Genomic DNA, 19,608 nt, shown 5'->3' with positions numbered 1-19,608 from the left:
ATTTTGTCTAGCCTCACACCAGTGTGATGATGTCGGTTACGACGAAAACCGGTTGCTGGTCAAATAAAATTAATGTGGAAAAAATTACGCAGTTATTTTATTCTATAAGGGATATTTGAATAAATATTAGTGAATTTACACTATAATATTTATTTAATATTACTCTGGACTGGTTCCTGAAGCGCAGAAGTAATCACATTGCCTTCATATAATTAACAATCAAGATAACATTGCGTCAATACGATGCAGTGCCCTATGCACCATTGAGTGCGGATAAGGGTTTGAAAAAAAAATTAAGAGATATTTTAACAGCTGTACACAATGCACACTAAATTGTAATTATTAAATGCAATTCCAATGGGTGGATATGGATAAGAAGAAGCAGATGATGTTGTTAAAAGGTATTTTCCGCCTCTGTAGTGTAATGGTCAGCATGCTCAAGCTACCATACTGGAGGTCCCGGGTTCGAATCCCAAGGGGGGTTAAATAAATATAAGTGATTTTTCACTTTAGATAAGGGATATAATAAAGAAAAGACACAGGATGCGGAATATATGCTGGTTTACTCATTGAGACTGTATAATTTAATAATTCAGGGTGGAGAGGCGGGCGCCGGGTCCGAGGGCGCCGGGTGGGAGGTGGACGAGGAGCTGGAACTGCCCGAGGAGCTGCTGCCCGCCGGGGGCGCGGCGGCCGCGGCCGGGGAGGCCTACTTCTCCGCACCCACGCGCGGACGCACCGCCGAGAACATCTGGCCGGAGAACTCTCAGCTGCCGGCCGACCACATTGCGGCAGGGTCCTTCGAGACTGCGGCTAGGTTTGGATTACTTCATCATTAGATGAATTATGATTAGACTCTAATGTATGGAAGTGAACATGGAGTTGGCAAAAGAAGGATGAAAGTAGACTGAATGCAGTCGAAATGCGATCTCTCAGAAGATGTTTGCTTTGAATAATAGAAGAAATCTTGTTTTACGGCCCGATGTAAAATGTCATTTCTCAAATCTGGCCTGGCTGCTGATAAGGTTGGCCACCCATGTCCTAGAGGTTCCAAAAGATATTATAAAAGTATCTGCTATTGGGACTATTGTTGTTTTCTACCATCAACTTTTTTGAATAATAAATTACAATTTGGCAGTATTTTAGTAGTAATTTTGTCTGCCTCTGTGGTGTAATGGTCAGCACGCTGGGTTACCATTCTGGAGGTCCCGGGTTCGCTTCCCAGGGGGGTCAAATAAATATTAATGATTTTTCCACTCTGATATTTATTCAATATTACCCTGGACTGGTACCTGAAGCGGAGGGCTGGTCACCTTTCCTTCATGTGTTTACAATCATGATAACACTGTGTTTATATGATGCAGTGCCCTATGGACCATTGGGTGCGGATAAGGGTTAGAAAGAGAGAGAGAGACAATTTAGTAGACTCTAAAAATCAGTGTTTGATTATAATTTTTAATATTTAAATTAAAATAGAGCTCTACAAATTACAGTAAACCTCTCTAAAACGTTAGACAGGTACCGCGTTATCAGAAGGGACGTTTTAAAGGATTAAGGTTTTTAAGATGTATTTTAATTTTAAATGACTCATTTTAGTCATTTCCTGCTAGTTCAAATGTAAAAATACAATTAAAAACATTAACCTTTCCAAATTTTCCCTAAGATAAAGGGGTACCTATGTATCTCAATGTTGTAGGGGGGTTTACTCTAAATGCCAAATCTATCCACCGGTTTGCTGCCACGAGCGCGTTAACGCGCTTTCCAATGTCGTGCTCGCCAGGCCGGCCATACGAAATGCGCTCTCCTTTGAGCTTGTTGCAAGCCAATATCAAATCCGATTGGATTTTTTTTTATTACTATCTATTAGAAAGATCAAGAAACCCTAAAATATAAAAATCTACTGGTATAATCAATGTTACAGTCATCTTTCTAAAAGCTTTTACTGATGGTCTTTGATACAGGGTTACCGACTAGTTTTTTTATGACTTTAAATTTTCGTGCAATATTAACATATAGTTTAATCCTTTTTCTCATCTAAAATGAATAAACATCTATTTTATTAACACAGTTATATTCCACTACATTTATAAATATGTTTGTTTTTTCTGTATCAAGTTGTGACAACCCTGAATATTTAAAAATTGTGTTTTTCTGAGTAAACGGTAGCTCAAACGCTACACGGTCTATATATTTGGTAAGTTTTTGTAATATCCTTTGTATCTGCAATATTAATGAATTGTTTTTTAGGTTTCATTTTTGTTAAAAATCACAGCTTGCTGGATACGGCCATATAAACACCTTCCGGCATTTAAAAGGTTAATGAGTTAATTAATTTCGAATATTTGTTGTCAGGCTACTGAACCAGCAGGTGGGGATAGTGAACTTCGCCCCGTACAAGTCGCTGTTCATGCAAATCTTCTCGGGGGCCAGCCTCACCTTCCCGGGCCTGTGGGGCCTGCCGCCCCTCACGCACCACCTGCAGAGGAACTGGAAGGAAGCCACGCCCAAGAATGGCCTGCCCTGCTTCAGTAAGTTCCTCCAAACTGACCACTCCTATATCGTAGTCGTACGGGAGAAAATGACCAACTAACAAAACGTAAAATGCAGTGGCGGTCGGTGACTTATTGTAGAAGGGATGCTGGACATCAAATGTTTATACTCGTACTTACTACGTACTAGATATCAAATATGCACATCTAGACGCCATCTCCACATATCCAAAACTCAATAATTACAGATACAAAATATCATTGATTCATTTTTATTTATTTAAATTATTAAGTAAATCGCAGGTTAATAATATTCAATAACAGTTTGACTTCAGTCTTCAAGCTCGAAAGTAAACTGTCAAAGCAACGCGCGCACTAAGAACAATCCAATAGAGTATGTGATTCTGTTATTTATTTTTTATTTTTTTGAATTACCTAACGTCCAAGTGACTCTGAAATCTAGCTACGGCTTATGCAACACCGTTTATCATGTCCCTACTCAGGCTTCAACTTTATAAGTTTCATAGCCTATGCCTACTTGTGAGTGGATTTACTCTTTATGTTTAAAGTTACTATAATTTCAATTCATGAGTGAAAATTCTAGGCAAAAACACTCGCTATTCTGTTCATTATACGCATTAGTATTTAAGGCGTTTTTTGTATGTCGGATGCTGTCATTAATGTCGTATAAAGTTGATATGGATGTTGACTTGGGGGTCTCAGTGCGCATGCGCGGAAAGGACTCAAGTTCTGACATTGTGCACGCGGTTTACAAATCGCATCCAGTATTGCTTGTTTACATGCTTTTTACGCGTTTCACAGTATTTGAGAATGTGTGTGTATTTAGACTCGCCCGCGATCTTTGTATCGTGTCGCTCGTTGCGCGTACGCTGAGACGGGACGTTCACGTTCTATTATAATAAAAATATTTGTATGATTTTGTACAGCGCTGTTTTTGTAAAAAGAACATAATATGGTCGCTGTAGAAATATCAAAATAGATAGAAGTTTAAATCTTTTTACTCTAAAATGCAAGGGATGCGGAGCATCCACAGCATGTATGGACGGACTGCGCTTGCTATATACGTGGTTGTTATGTCTGAATATCCTGAGGTGCATTGTTCTACCGGTACACATGAGAGGTCACCATATTAATTTATCCATTAAAATGATGTCTACATTTGACCCGATGATGGAATGATTTAGAAATTGGCAGTCATGATGTAGTGTTTTTAAGTGGTATTACACAAAGTGAACAATGACTGATAAGGAGAGTGTTATATTACCATGCCACAAAGTTAACAATGGTTTTTATATACAAAAAAATATATTATCCGATAAATATGTAAAAATTTATTACTAAAATGAATAAAATTTAATAACAATATTTATATACAATCTTATATGGTACAAATAGTTTTTTGTGTGTATATTGTCTATGTATAAAAAGAAGAAATGTAGTGGTAACCGTGTTTGGCTACCGCGCTCGAGGTCCCGGGTTCGATTCCCAGGGAGGTCATAATAAATAACGATTTTCACTCTCCTATTTACTTAATACCACCCCAGATTGGTGCAAGAAGCGCAGGACTGATCGTCTTGCCTTCGTACAATTGACAATCAAGATAACACTCCGTTGATATGATGCAGCGCCTTATGCACCATAGGGTGCCGTTACAAGAATATTTATAGGCGGAAGAGTAATTGCCTTAAATTGCCGGAGTGACAAAAATTGCAATGTGTAAAGCGGTGTGTACACTTCGCATCGACAATTTCCAGTTGTGCATGTTTTCGGAATGCCCAGAAAATGTACTATATCCCAGCAAAAGTGACATATTTTTAACTTAATATTTACCTGCTACGGGGCAAAAAGTGTTGTTTTTGCATTTTGATGAAAAGGTATTGTTAAATAATTTTTTAAAATATACTACATATTTTTCAAATGGAAAAAAAAACCTTCAGGCTTTAACTAAAACGATCTGTTGCACAGTAAATAGTTCAATAAGTGGCTTGATATTTATTTTTATTACATTTTATTATATTTTTAAACTTTAAAAACGATCTCCTGAAAAATCAAGTTTTATGATATTACATGACGTTGTTGAAAGGAGTGAGTGACTTGTTGTCTCATGGCAAAGCGTGTATCATTCCTTGAAGATGTAAACACTTTAGGATTATCCTGTAGAACAGCGAGCGCACACATGTAAAGATTGTTGTCTTTGTCCAGCCATAACGCTGAGCAGCCTGGTCACGGAGCTGCAGCAGTGCTACCAGCTGACCACGGCGGGCAAGTTCTCGGAGGCCGTGGACAAGCTGCAGGGCGCGCTGCTGGCCGTGCCGCTGCTGGTGGTGGACACCAAGCAGGACGTGGCCGAGGCCCAGCAGCTGCTGCAGATCTGCCGCGAGTACGTGCTCGGCCTGCAGATGGAGACCGTCCGCAAGTGTGAGTCCCTGCTGGCTGTCCCGCCACATTTAATCTCAAATAACACCGAGATTTTCTCTGAACACTTAATCGGCAGGCGCCGTGGCGTAGTGGGTAGACGCTCAACTGCAAAACTGGCGTTGCGGGTTCGATTCCCGCCAATTGCAAAATGAATTCAAGAAAGATTTATTTTCAATTGGTCTGGGTATTTGTGATGTACTTTTCACATTTACCTTCCCTATCTTTACTAACCTACCTGCAGAAAAGCATCTAAAATAGACGCTTTGCGGGTTATTCCTTTAAAAATAAAAATAAATAAAAAAACTTATCCGGTGGCACAGACCAGAAACAACACTTAATTCAAAATCCCTAAAATGCATATCAAATTACAAAAATCAAATGGTATGGATGCTTGATCACAGGCAGAATGGTAAACGTTATACCAATGAACTACAATGTGATGTTCAATTTGTATTTTTATATTTTTAACTGATTTACATAGAAAATAAATAGAAATTGATAAAAATTATCAATAAAATAAAGGCAGCGAACAAAATAACTAATGTAAATCATTTTAAAAAATAAATAGAAATAGGAAAACACTGATTTGTATATGAAAAATTGTTCTTTTTTCCCCTTCAAATTAAATAAATAAGCTTTTAATGTACTCTGCTCCTCGAATTCAAATGAACAAACCTTTGATTTTTTCTTCCGATTACTAATTGTACCAAACGAAGCATGCTTAATACTTGATATTTATTGAATTTAATGACTATTTTCATTTTTCCAGGTTTACCCAAAGCTTCACTGGATGAACAGAAACGCAACTGCGAATTGGCCGCATACTTCACCCACTGCCGCCTCCAGCCCGTCCATCAGATCCTCACTCTCCGAACAGCCCTCAACATGTTCTTCAAACTGAAGAACTTCAAAACCGCCGCGTCATTTGCCAGAAGGCTCCTGGAACTCGGGCCCAAACCCGAAGTGGCTCAACAAGCCAGAAAGGTCTTGCAGGCTTGCGATAAAAACCCTGTAGACGAACACAAACTGGCATACGATGAACACAATCCGTTCAATATTTGCGGGATCAGCTATAAACCCATTTATAGAGGAAAGCCCGAAGAGAAATGCAGCCTTTGCGGAGCTAGCTTCCTTCCGGAATACCGGGGACATACTTGTTCCATCTGCAACGTCGCCGAGATCGGTAAAGACTGCATCGGACTGAGAATCTCCGCAATTCAGTTTCACTCGAGATAACTAGTTATACCTCTAGACGCACGACATACCGCTAGATGCATTTTTCAATAGCATTTCTGCTTATTATTGTAAGCGTAGAGAAGATGAGTTATTTTATGAATGAAGTATAACACCAGGAGCCATTACGAGTGCATAAAATATTTTTGTAGTGTGGAAGATTTCCGAAATGTTGTTTTTTTTACTCCGTTGCGTTTTGTATATACATGGAGAAATTTACATTTGATGTTTAAAAGACAGTCATTTCTTTTTTATGCCATGAATTTTATCCGATGGCTAATTATCCGATATCGTTTAAAATAATTATAATATACATATATAAAAATAAAATGTTAAAAATGAAAATCATGCTGGTGTTTTATTTTCACAACGTAATAGGAAAAACAGAAAAAAAACTCAACTAAATCAAAATTATGTATTTTACATTGAAATAATGTAACAGCATTATTAAACAATCCAAAAACTTTACACAATACAGTTTAATAATAAAAATATTTTTTTTCTCTAGAACATACTTTCCGAAATATTCACGCTTTAGTCTTTAAAAACTAAGTAATTCCTAATAAAACGAAGAACTCGAAATCACAGACTTTCAGCATCCATAAATTCAATCACTCTCTGCACATTATGTATTTATTTAATCTGGATTTTAAATTTGGATAAAGATCATTTTTCTATTGTCAGTAATGTTATAGTTAAAAAGTAATGTAGTTCAATTAACAGTCTAGTAAAAATATGTATTGAGGTAGTTTATTCTCCATTTTTATCTTTATTCTTCTTTTTCTTCTTCTTCTTGGGTTCTCCTACTGTCTCATCTAGATTTGCACCATTTTCGGTGCCATTTCCATTCTGTAGAGACTCATCGGCATCTGCTTGATCGACTTCCGAATGTTTTCGCTTTTTATTCTGAAACCAAAACAAGTTTCACAAGTCAATACTAGATCTGGTTCAATAACACACTTCCTGCACTTCCATTTCCAACAATAATAATAAAAAAAAATATTTAGTGAAATTGAAAAAATATCGAGTTGTTTCACCTTTTTCTTCTTCTTTTTGTCTCCCTCCTCCTCCCCGTTGGTAATGACAGCCGAAGCTGCCTCCTCCATGGCCTCCTTCATCACATCCACATTCTTCCGAGGAACATCTCCGCACTCGTAGAACTTGAGACGGTCCTCCACTTGCTGTTTCAACTTCTCACCAAATACAGACGACTGCAATTCTGGAAATAAAAATGGAGTTATACAGCCGCCAAATGGACTAAAACAATGGCATAGACAAACCGTTACCTTGTTTGAGTCATGGACTATTTAGAAAATTAATGCAAAATGTTTCATCTATTACTATTTACAGTATTTTATATGCATTCAATAGTGATAGATTTAAAATTTAGATAGACAAGTTAAAGCTCCGCGATTGGTCATACCTATTATGGGCACCGAGACTGCATGGCGCAAACTGCCAGTTGAGGTAGTGGATTCAATTGACAATTTGCCTGTCAAAAATTTTCTTTCCGATTTCGCAATGAATATTTTCTTTTGTCAAAATTGTATTTTTAATTTCGGGATATATTGTCACATTGCATTATCGAAAGTTTTATAATATACAAAGTTTAGACAAGACTTAATTGCAAATTATTTTTCTTCTAATTAGACAACAATGTTGTTGGGTGGTTTTTTCATTAACTAATCACAAATAACCGCAAACCCAAATCCGATCTGTACAATGTTTTTTAGCGTCTCGTGCTCTACCAAAAGTAAGTGTAAGTGTCTCTTGTTCTTTACCAACGGTATGTGAGACGATTTGCCGTAAACAATGTGTTGGCAAACTTTTACTAAAATTATTATGCTTTTATCAAATTCTTTTCATTTTGCTACCTAGCAATGAAAACATTAGCCGACTTTACACACATGCACAGTGGCCACGTGATTAATTTTGTGTGAATTTGAGGTGAAAGGGTGAATATCTGAAGTTGTGACTATGAAACAAGAAAGCTCGCATTGTCAAGTTGTATACACCTTGTATGTGGCTTTTCACGCAGGTCAACCCACGCGATGGCACACATGGGTAGTGTAAAGACAAAGGAGTACAATATCTGTCTCAGACCAAATTTTACAGGAGAGCAAAAACAAACTTATGAAATGAAATAACTCATTTGTTTTATGTTTTTTTATTTGTGCATATCTTAATAAAACTAAATAAGTATTGCAACTACAGCTAAATCCTTTTGCCAGATTATGGAATACACTATATTAGACATTTTGTGGAAGAAAATGAAAAATTTGACAGATATACCTCTTTGATATTACACTACCGACATATGGCCAATGTCCGCCTACCTAAGCAGAAGCAGTATGACAGTTAGTATTACTCACCAGCGAAGCAGTCAATCCTGGATGCAATGGAGCACTTGTTTGCGAGGTAGCGGGAGATGCGTCCCTTGTTCTTGAGGCCGGCGCGACCGATGAACGAAGAGTGGTACAGCAATCCGTACTTGGGAGTGTTGCCGCGCGTCTTCAGGGCTCGGAACAGAGCCTTCTCCGCACCTGTTTAAAACAATTTTAAGAATAATTATTACTACATATCCAGATAAAATACAAGATCTATATTATAGACATTTCACAATCACATAGAGGCAGTCAGTGGTAATGCATTGAAAATGCTAGGATTTGTTCTGCGTACTGCCAGGGTTTTCAAAAATACCCGCATGCTGAGAACTCTTTATAACTCCTTTGTGCGAAGTAGACTCGAGAGTGGCTCGATGATTTGGGGCCCACACGAGCTTAAGTACTCTCTTATAGTAGAGAAAGTCCAAAAGAAGTTTCTGTGGTATCTCTACATGAGAGAGTACGGCTATTATCCTTGGCTCTACCTGACCGAGTTTCTCCAGGGTATGCTTGGCTACAATAGTTTAGAGACTATGTAGAAGGAATGTGTATTTGATTACGCATTTTTATCCATTGTTGATCGTATTTTATCCATTGTTGATCGCATTTTTATCCGTTGGTGATCGATAATCCTGAAATTATCTGGAACATTGGTCTGTATGTTCCCGATAGTTACTTAGACAGCGTCGACATAGATTGTTTCACATTCCTATACACAGAACCAACCTGCCGATGGTTATGCCTGTAGGAAGAGCTACCTCTATGTTGAGCAATATCTCATTGGATATTGATCTGTTCCATGTGTCTGAAGGAGTTTTCCGAAGCGGGATTCTTCTACACCTTTAGCAATAGTATTCTTGCTTATTTTAGTTAATGTATACAATTTAAATTTAAGTTTGTAAAGTGTATGTTAATATAAATAAATAAATTGAATTGAATTGAATTGAATATAGATAACTATATAATTATTGTTTCGACATTATAACCAAATTATAAATTGTTTTTTACCACTTGATAATTATATTGTTACGACTAGTTTCGGAAGCTACAGATGCTTCCATCTACGGGTTTGAATATAAACTTTTGGTTTCGAATATAAAATTCAAACGACAAAACGGACACCGCTCTATGTCACCAAATTTGATGTCATCGGGTGCGTTATGGGGCGTATCCCTTTATGTATTTATGCTTTATAGAGCTGTAATAGAAGTAGTGTGGATTCGTTTCTGTGACGTCGTTGGTTATCAACTTACAAAAACGTTTTACAAAGGCAAATTTCGCTAAAGAAAATGATGAATGAAAATATTGATTATATCGGCTGTTATAAACACAAAACGAGTCTTAAACAATCCTTTAAAGGTCAAGTATGTTAAATTAGATTTTCCTGTAGAGTGATAATACCCTATTTTTTTTCCAACATTATAACCAAACATGCTATAGTATTAACAAAAGATGTGAAAAAAGGTTCGAAATTGGTATGGTTCATTTGTTTACCCAGAATCTGCACAGTGGAGGCGGGGAATTTGGCGAGGTTGGTCAGGCTGCCAGCCTTGGAGATGAGGCGAGCTCCCACTTGGTCCCCGATGAGGCAGGCCAGGTTGGGAGCCACGCCGTTCATCTTCTTGTGCAGGTACTCGGATATCTGTTTTCTGCAAATTTCAACATATATTATTACATAATACGCACACTGTGATAGGAAGCTACATATATAAGATGCGAATTAACGAATGCTGGGCCTTAAAGGTATTATCAATACATTCGTACATACATACCATATACTCGTATATTACATTCATTAAAAAAAAAACACATAAGTGCATTCATTCAAAGCGAAACTGACTTGTTCTTATATTAATTGGTGCATATTAGATACTTGGTTATAGTTATAAATAAAGCTTGCATAACCTGTTAACCAGGCGGTCCGCTGTCCAATTACGCAACTTGTAACGGGCGCGAATACTGATTCACTCCGTGTCTTAAATTCATGTCGAGACATGTATGGATGACTAATACCTTTGTTGTTCGAAAAATATACGTCCATATATATATAATATAATAAACATATATTTCAAGGACGTATTCATATGTCCTACCCGTACCCAATATTGTTTACGTTTGACGTATTTATGCGTCCCGCCCGGTTAACGGGTTAAACAATAGACATTGATCCTGATTTGTATATAATAACCAGCAAGCTTCTATTTTAGAGGCTTGTCTGCAGGTAGGATGGTAAGTAAAGGTAAATGTGAAAAATTCATCACAAATACCCAGACCAATTGAAAATAAATCTGTCTTGAATTTATTTTGCACTTGACGGGAATCAACCCCGCGACGCCTGGTTTGCAGTCGAGAGTCTACCCAACTACTCCACGGCCCCTGCTATAGGGTTGTTTACTGTATTTGACATGGTTCACGTGTGTTACCTGTATTCGCTAAGCTTGACAAGTCGCCCGGCAAACATCTCGATGTTGATGAGGTCCACGGGCGAGATGTCCATCCCCATGGACATCTTGGAGGCGTCCAGGATGGCCTGCGCCTTGTCTCCGTCCATCAGGATGTCGGTGAGCGGCTCCAGCGACTCCTCGCTCAGGTCCTTCCTGTTCTTGATGTGCTCGGCCACCTTGGCATACAAGTAGTTGTCGGGGACTATCTTGATCAGCTCCGGGAAGTGGTAGGAGTACCACTCTCTGGAATATAAGGATTACGTCGGTCAGTTGAAGATATTTTGAGACAATTTTGAGACGACAACAATACACATTTTTTTTTTGTAGATGTAAGTATATTAATGTCCAACTCTGTAGTGTAATGATCAGCACGCTCGGCTACTGTACTGAAGGTCCCGAGTTCAATTCCCAGGGGGTGGTCAAATAAATAAGTGATTTTTTCACTTTTATATTTATTCAATATTACCGTAGATTGGTACCAAAAGCAGAGGGCTGATCACCTCGGCTGTCCAAACTTAAAACACAGTAAGGGACATTTTTTTGTAGTACGTTTGTAGTAAGTAGAATCTACTTTGTCCAAAAATGCAAAAAAAAACTACAAAAAAGTACTAAAAAAAAGTAGTACAAAAACAGTACTACAAAAAAAATGTCCCTTACTGTGTTTTGAGTTTGGACAGCCGACCTATCCTTCATGTGTTAAGGATAATCAAGAAAACACTGCATTTATATGTTGCAGTGCCCTATGCACCATCGGGTACGGACAAGGGTTTGAAGAAGAAGAATAAAGTATATGAATGGCCTATGATTGTGGTGTTGATTACGTGCTGGTGTTGCGGTTATCCTGACTAAGAGACAGGTACAAAAAAAGCTACCAACCTTATCCGCATAGAAAATGTATTAATATCCTTGTCCAGCTGGTCGAGGAGAGCGATGGACTGTATGATCATGTTGTCGGCTCGGTGCACGTTGAACTTCACCTTGGCGCGGGAGTAGGAGTGCCCCAAGCCCAGCTGCGCCACAGCCGCAGTCTTGCTGGTGAAGCCCTTCACCAGCTTCGGGAAGTGGTGACGGATTCCTGGAAACGTCCATAATGCAGCAAAACCATACAAACATGTAGAAAACTATTATTGGCATTTTATTATTATTGCAAAGGGCTGATCACCTTTCCTTCATGTGTTATTGATCAAGATAACACTGCGTTTATATAATGCAGTGCGCTATGCACCATTGGGTGCGGATGAGGTTTTAAAGAAGATTATTACTATTTGATTATAGGAAGGCTCGAGGGCTTTGGTGGTGAGCTCATCTCATGCACTGTAGCTTAAAAAAAACATCTAAGTGCTTTTTAAGTAGGTTGACTCCAGGGGAATTAAAAAAATTGATTTTGACTGCGAACTTTTCAAAGTAGGTGAAAAAGGGGGAAGAAGATTTTGTTCATACTACTCTTAACAAATTGTTTGCAAGAAACGCTTAAAGGGTCTTTTACACACTGTTGGTAGAGCGCGAGAGACGCCAAAAAACATTGTACAGATCGGAATTGGGTTTGCGGTTACTCGTCAGACTTTTTGAGTATAATTATACTCAAGTTATAATTATACTCAAAAATAAGTTGATGAAACACTGGCCGGACAACAATGTGTTAATGTATTTTAGATATGTATTCCATCAACATTTGTCCGCCTCCGTAGTGTAATGGTCAGCACGCTCAGCTACCGTTCTGGAGGTCCCGGGTTCGATTCCCAGGGGGTTCAAATAAATATTAGTGAATTTTTTCACTGTAATATTTATTCAATATTACCCTGGACTGGTACCTGAAGCGGAAGGCTGATCACCTTTCCTTCATGTGTAAACGATCAAGATAACACTGCGTTTATATGACGCAGTGCCCTATGCACCATTGGGGTGCGGATAAGGGTTTTATTATTATTATTATTCCATCAACACCAGGCGCCTTTCTGCTCTTCAACTTAGAGGTTTCATTAACCTAGTAAAATTTAATTTAAAAAATGTCATTTGGCCTTACCTCTGACAATCTCAGGGACCGCACCGATGTGTGTGCAAGGGATGCCCAACACTTCGCTGATAGCAGCTCCGAGTTTGGCATCCAGAACTCCGAGTGTGGTCTTCGCCCTCTTACTCGGTTTGGGAAGTGCTCCATCCAGGAATAGTTGCAAATCCTCAGGAACAACACCTACAAATCAAATATCTCTAATTTTTTTTTATTCATGAAAAATTTAAGATTATTCTCATATAAAACATGAACAATCCTAACAACAAACCATCACTGGGAAAGAAAAGATGGAGGGAAATAATAAAAGCAATGAAAACACATCCTATCAATAATTGTGTCGGGTTGTGGTCCAGTGGTGTGTCGCGGACTCTTGAGTTTTTGGGTTCGAACACACTCTACTTATACCTATTTTTAATAATGAGCCGCTTAGGCTAACAGAAATAGTATGAAATTGAAGTATTTTTGTAAAAAATAAACACACTATTTTTTTTTTTTTTTTTGTAATGATAATAATTTTAGATACTTTTAACAAGAAAATTTACAGAATTGTTAAGGTTTTTTTTTAAATACTGTATATAAAATTATTCTCAACTTCTTATAAAAAACACATTAAGAACGGGAAAAGTATTTTTACCCATTCGATCGATTGATGCTTAAGGACAGAAAGGGTTTTTTTACCTTCTTCGCAAGCCTCATTTCGAAGGCAGAAGAAAAGAAGGAATTATCTAATGTTTTTATTTGAATATTATGTTTTAATTTCTTTGTCAAGGTCTTAACTATGTGTCCATAACTATCAAATCTCATCGCCAGCGGTCCGCAGGCGTAATAAACACCCGTCCGAAATGTGTTGAGCTTATTAATTCAGTCACCGATGACTAATATCAAAGTGGATGATTAGTCGATGATCTCTAGTTACAACATACCTTCCGAGACACTGTTGATATTCTCCAGCGCCGTGACGGCCGTCTTGAACGGCTGGAAGCCGATCAGCTTCACGAGGGAGTTGAATCGGTCCAGCGAAGTCACGGAGGCCTCCAGCTGCGGCAGCAAGGTCGCCACTTCCTCAAACTCCAGCACATTGAATAGGGCGTAGCCTGCCGCATGCTCATAGAGCACCATCAACTTGACCGGCTGAAGGGAAGGACAATGATAAGTAAACAAATCGGTACATGGTATGGTGATTAGGCTACCATTCACAAGCTGCCTTGTTTGTTTTCCAAAAGAAAGACAATACAAAATCCGGGAAACAATGAATCATGTCGAAACGTTCATTATTGCAAACCAAATACAGATCTAAATATTTTTTGTACTGAGCCACATCAAAGTTCAAGAAGTCCCGTTCTACGGTTCTCATTTTAAAAATATTTTTTATACGGCGCAAGATGCACCGCACCGTATTGATACGGAGTTATCTTGCACCCGTAGTGCCAGTCCAGGGTGATAATGAATCTATATTCTGGTAAAAAAAAAATTAACTACATTTATTTAAACACCGATGGAAATTGACTCGGGAGCTCCAGCACGGTTGCTAAACTCGCTAAACTATAACAAATTATTAATTTATAATGTTTACACAAGGAGAATGCATGTTATTGTTTTTTACATGCTGATATTTTGAAGTACAACTTCTACGATTATTGAATTTTCGAGGCCTATTTTTTGTAAATTTTGCTGATATTTTAGTGATTATTACAAATTTAAAAATAAAAACACACATATTCAGTGCTTTTATCGAGCTAGAACTCGGCTTCTAAGTTAATAACATAGCTTACGCGTGTCTTTATTTTAATATTTATTTCCTAACCACAAAACCTACCCGGTACAAATATAATTATTTGACTACGGAAACCGAAAAAAAACCTTTTAAAAACACACTAAATGATTTAACGGATAGTAAAATTAATATAAAAACAGTTGTTATTGCACGCGTTTACATAAAATTGAAAATGCGTAGTGATAACATGCGGTCTAACCTTTAAAAAATATACGAGAAAAAACTCGGGAAAAGAAATTAGTAAAAAAATCCTCAAATAAAGGAAAGGGAACATTATAAAACCGAAAATAAAGATAAAATCGACTATTTTCTTACCATATTGAATTCTTTCTTTTTAACTATCCATACGAGATAAACACAGCGTCCACACGTGGTAAAAATAGGAAATTTATCATAGACAGAGAACAGCCAAGACAGAGAGAGTGACGTTCTATTGACATATATATTTCAGGTATACCAATCTGACAAATAATGAAATTGGTACCTACCTACTCTTCAAAAAATGAGAGTGTTTCACATTTTTTTACAAAGCGATGTAAACATTAACGACACTAAACTCGATTGTTGTAATGTGATCTTAATCGATAATAAGATGAAATCAAACTGATTTATCCTACCTTTGGATCTTTTCGATCTGGTGAGTAAGTGTTTACTTCAAACCACATAGAAACCAACCTTGTGCTGTTTCTGTTTCAACCTCGTGAGGGATGAAGATATCTCGTATAGTACCTATTTCAAAACCATTGGCTTAATAAATTCAGTACAATAAATTGGGTGTTATTATAACCTTTTCTTTTATTAATTATTCTTCTTTCTTCAAACCCTTATCCGCACCCCAATGGTGCATAGGGCACTGCATCAAATAAACGCAGTATTATCTTGATCGTTAACACATGAAGGGAAGGATATCGGTCTCCCGGTTCAGTTACCAGTCCAGGGTTATATTGAATAAATATTAGTGAATTTTTTTTATTTTTATTAGATTCCCCCCCCCCCCCCCCTGGGAATCTAATCCGGGACCTCCAGAATGGTAGCCGAGCGGAAATGGAACCATTACATTACAGAGGCGGGCATACTAGTACATAAACTAAACTACAAAATTGTTATTATTTTTTAATTTACATTAGAGATCAAAGTGGTATTTTATAATTTTGACGCAAAAACAAAATAATGTATGCGTGAATTATTATCATAACTAGCAACTTTGCCTACAAGCACCACAAATAAAAAATTAAAACCAATAAATAACATAATATCTTTTCCATTTTTATTTACCAAATCAAATATGTATATAAAAACATCGTAAATAAATATTCATATTTCTAGGAATTCCGTATAACGTAACGTAACGGCTAACAAAGTCTTCTTTCATTTAGACAATATCATGTGTAGTTTTATGCCATTTTTTGCCTTCCACCTAAATAAGGTGACTATTTGCTGAGAGCTAACTGAATTCAATTTTTGTTAGATACACTTCTGTTTTTTAGTCTTAAACTGTCCTGGTTAAGTCTCTTGAAAAAGCAGGGCTTAAATGGTAAAACCAGCAGTCAGCTTAGCTTAAAATAAAGGTTAAGTGGGAAGAATAGACAAAACCATCAAATATGCACACAGCAATGCTGCCAAATATCTTTACATTATCATTCTGTCTCAATCAGCATCCATTCTTAATCGCATGAGACCTTTCCCTGTGACCATGAATATGTTTCATGTACGCTTTACTATTCGCAGATTGAAATTCGCAACTACCACATGAAAACTCTTTGGGAACGTGTATCGCCATGTGCTTTTTCAAGTTGCTTGAATGTTTGCAGGAATAGCTGCACAGATTGCAGACAAACGGGTTCTCATTGGAATGGGTTCTTTTGTGGATTTTTAAATTGGTGGCCAATGTACAGGCAAAAGGACATAAATCACAGGAGTAAGGCTTCTCTCCTGTGTGTATTCGCATGTGTGTCCGTAATCTATTTACCTGGGGGCTTGTGTAATTGCACTCCGAACATGCAAATGGCTTTTCTCCCGTATGAGTCCTGATATGGATTTTCAAATTACCAGAATGTGAACAAGCAAAATAACAGAAGTTACACACAAAGGGTTTTTCCCCCGAGTGGACTCGCATATGGACTCTCATTTTACTTTTAAGATTGCAAGTGTAGGAACATTCCTCACAACTGATAATTTCTCTCACTCTGCCATTTCTTAAACCGGGTTGCTGATTCTTTTTATCATTTCCATCAACGCCACTATTTCTAATTTTCTTGATTTGGCATGTTTTTTTATGCTGCTGTAAACAGCCAGGTTTTTTGTAGTATTTGTTGCATGTTTCACAAAGAAATTCACCTAGAACATGAAGAAAAAAAAATTATAAAGAAATAATAATAATCTTGTTTTTTTGGTGGTTATGAAGAAAGCTCGGAACAACTCCCACACTCTTCTTATTTTGGTCCAATCTCTTATACTTCTCAAACAGGACATCTACTTTCTTCCAACTTCTCGACTTCAAAATAATAATACTTGGTACAATAATTAAAGAAAACACTTCGTTTTTTACCACTTGAGTTTTATTATAGACTACATGTTTCAGAATTCTTCGCCATTGCTTTCAATTTTTCCTTTGTTTTCAAACTCCGTTCCTTGACTAACCCCTTCCCCTTACTTTCCCCTCTCCCTATTTATAGAAAAATTTTATATTTTAGTTATTATACAGACCTGAATGATGGAAGTTTAACTTCTGAAACATGTAGTCTATAATAAAACTCAAGTGGTAAAAAACGAAGTGTTTTCTTTAATTATTGTAACATGTCTTACCACAAAGTTAATGCCGAAACAATAAATAAAATATAATACTTGGTCATTAAATACCATATATTATGTGTTTGCTTGTCAGAAATGCACAATTAAAATTTTGGAGATATTAAAAATACTTTTAAAAACTACCGCAACCATTGCGTATCCATATTTGAGTTAATTTAACATTAGACAAATGCAATATTTTGATTTTTTCCATGTATTCCAACACTTTTGTTTACTATTTGGCTATACATAATTCTATAATAAACATTAAAATATATATTATTTCATATATTCTGCAGTAAGCATCAGTCAAAAAAGTGACATGGTTTCGAGCAATTTGTGATTCTTTTAGATGTTCACCATAAAAATATATTTAACCGTATACCATAAAAAATATATATATCTTGCAAAAAACAACTTTAAAAAATATGTAAATGTACAAAAAAATACACTGCTTGCAGCTGTTTACCTATAATCTTTCTGAAAATTGCCTTATCTTCATCCCCGTATATACTTTTATTAGGTTTGTCTTGTGACTTAGTATTGGTGGTAGTTTGTAAATTCGTTTCGTCTTTATTAGATAATTTAACTTGTAACAAAATGTCTTCTTTATTCTCCATCTTCACATTCTTTTTTTGCATATTATTCTTATTTGATGGCTTTTCGCCCTTCAGGGGTGTTTTAGATATTAAACTATCCTAGAATGAAAACATACATAATTACTTACACAATATAAAGAATATATCGGTAGGTACAAGATATACAAAAATAATTTCGATTCGTCAAATGTTGAGGAGGGAAACATATTGATCATTTTAGTTTTTTTTTCGGCAATATACTCGTAAGTAAGCAACAAACTATTTAAAATATAATATCACAGGTAGTAAAAAAACGTAAAAATATAATTATTTGTTTCTCCTGAACATATGACGTATTTTTAATTATTTTTTACCTCGTATCTATCAATATTAACATATACATATACATATTTGAAACTGAAATAAATGCAATCTTGACTTTAAGTGTAAACTAATAAAATAGATAATATACAAAAAGCACAATTTACTCACGTCCATTATAGATTTGATTTAAGAGATAGGTATATTTTTTTAATATTAATTCATAATTATATCTTATCCAACCGCTGATTGTTAATTTGATCTAATCAAAACAACAATAAATAAGACCAATCAAAGACTAACTAATTTGGACCAATCTCGACATCAATTTGACATTTGATTTGACATTAGGTTTGGATATAGAGTTGGCACTACTGTCAAAATGTCATATTTTCCATACGAAACTGATTTTGACCATACAATATAAACAAAATTGTACGACATTCCTAAAGTACCAAAAAATGTTATGTATTTTTTTATAGACCAGTTTTTCGAGTAAACAGCTCCACAGACTTATTATTCTGTAGAACGATTTCTACCGGAACTGAAAGCACAAAAAATATAAGACCGTGACAGATGACTAATACAAAAATAATGTATTCTTTTACTATACAGAAGCAAAAACCGACAAGTACCTACATAGTTTTAAATACATACATAAAAAACATAGTTTCTCGATATATATTTATGAAATAAATTAGATATGTTGAAAAGGCCTTCCAAAATTTGCTAAAAACTGCAGTAAACAAACTTACCATCACGCCTCTTCCTCAAGGGTAGGCAGAGAGAATAGAATGCCACACCAATCTGTCTTTGCAATCAATCTTAACCTTTTTGACATTCATGCATCGATTGCATACTTGGCGATTTTTCAGACTCCTGACCTGACCAGTTTCATGTACTTGAACATGCAGTATGGTAACGAAATAGGAGCCTACCATTATCCTTGACCAGATAGACCAAAAAATGCAAGGCAGAAACAGAGCAGTAGCCTGAAGCAATTGATACATTGATAATTTCATCTCACCAATAGATGTCAATAGTGAAGTTCTAAGGATTCAAGAATAATGTTTTAAAATTGGTTCATACATATAGAACTTCCAAGAATTTGAGTAGTGTGGTTGTCAATAATGGGTAGAATTGGT

At 36.5% G+C, this 19,608-nt stretch overlaps 3 protein-coding genes across 3 annotated transcripts in view; 1 reads left to right on the top strand and 2 right to left on the bottom strand.

Annotated features, from left to right (window-relative positions):
• alphaCOP (coatomer subunit alpha) overlaps positions 1 to 6,509 on the top strand; it is a 28,981-nt gene extending 22,472 nt beyond the window's left edge. The window contains exons 15-18 of the mRNA XM_088258761.1: positions 597 to 817; positions 2,353 to 2,528; positions 4,713 to 4,928; positions 5,698 to 6,509. Coding sequence (XP_088114887.1) covers positions 597 to 817; positions 2,353 to 2,528; positions 4,713 to 4,928; positions 5,698 to 6,164 — 1,080 coding nt within the window. The 3' untranslated portion in view covers positions 6,165 to 6,509. The remainder of the gene's footprint in view (positions 1 to 596; positions 818 to 2,352; positions 2,529 to 4,712; positions 4,929 to 5,697) is intronic.
• Positions 6,510 to 6,562: 53 nt separating this feature from the next.
• Nop56 (Nop56 ribonucleoprotein) lies at positions 6,563 to 15,169 on the bottom strand. The gene is made up of 9 exons (XM_088258762.1): positions 15,090 to 15,169; positions 13,924 to 14,131; positions 13,013 to 13,180; positions 11,866 to 12,064; positions 10,969 to 11,232; positions 10,040 to 10,194; positions 8,534 to 8,704; positions 7,199 to 7,380; positions 6,563 to 7,067 (listed from the first exon to the last, which is right to left on the bottom strand). The coding sequence occupies exons 1-9, from the start codon at positions 15,090 to 15,092 to the stop codon at positions 6,912 to 6,914; spliced, it is 1,506 nt and encodes a 501-aa protein (XP_088114888.1). The 5' UTR covers positions 15,093 to 15,169; the 3' UTR covers positions 6,563 to 6,911.
• Positions 15,170 to 16,019: 850 nt separating this feature from the next.
• On the bottom strand, positions 16,020 to 19,358 carry LOC148310272 (uncharacterized). Its single transcript, XM_088258699.1, has 3 exons — positions 18,635 to 19,358; positions 18,034 to 18,262; positions 16,020 to 17,111 (listed from the first exon to the last, which is right to left on the bottom strand). The coding sequence occupies exons 1-3, from the start codon at positions 18,638 to 18,640 to the stop codon at positions 16,426 to 16,428; spliced, it is 921 nt and encodes a 306-aa protein (XP_088114825.1). The 5' UTR covers positions 18,641 to 19,358; the 3' UTR covers positions 16,020 to 16,425.
• Positions 19,359 to 19,608: the final 250 nt, after the last annotated feature.

This window comes from Brachycentrus maculatus, unplaced genomic scaffold (genome assembly GCF_059751285.1).
Source record: "Brachycentrus maculatus isolate JH-2025_06_01 unplaced genomic scaffold, ASM5975128v1 h1tg000102l, whole genome shotgun sequence".
Lineage (NCBI taxonomy): Eukaryota > Metazoa > Arthropoda > Insecta > Trichoptera > Brachycentridae > Brachycentrus > Brachycentrus maculatus.
The sequence above is the reverse complement of the archived record's forward strand: the minus strand, read 5'-3'. Positions and strand labels throughout refer to the sequence as shown.

What these genes read in the sequence shown, in the direction of transcription:
- Nop56 (XM_088258762.1), bottom strand. An exon ending in ACATTTTCTATGCGGATAAG is followed by an intron (nt 11,233 to 11,865) that starts GTTGGTAGCTTT and finishes CTTATATTCCAG; the next exon opens with AGAGTGGTACTCCTACCACT. An exon ending in ACAAAAAGAAGAAGAAAAAG is followed by an intron (nt 7,068 to 7,198) that starts GTGAAACAACTC and finishes TTTTGGTTTCAG; the next exon opens with AATAAAAAGCGAAAACATTC.
- LOC148310272 (XM_088258699.1), bottom strand. An exon ending in AATTTTCAGAAAGATTATAG is followed by an intron (nt 17,112 to 18,033) that starts GTAAACAGCTGC and finishes TTCATGTTCTAG; the next exon opens with GTGAATTTCTTTGTGAAACA.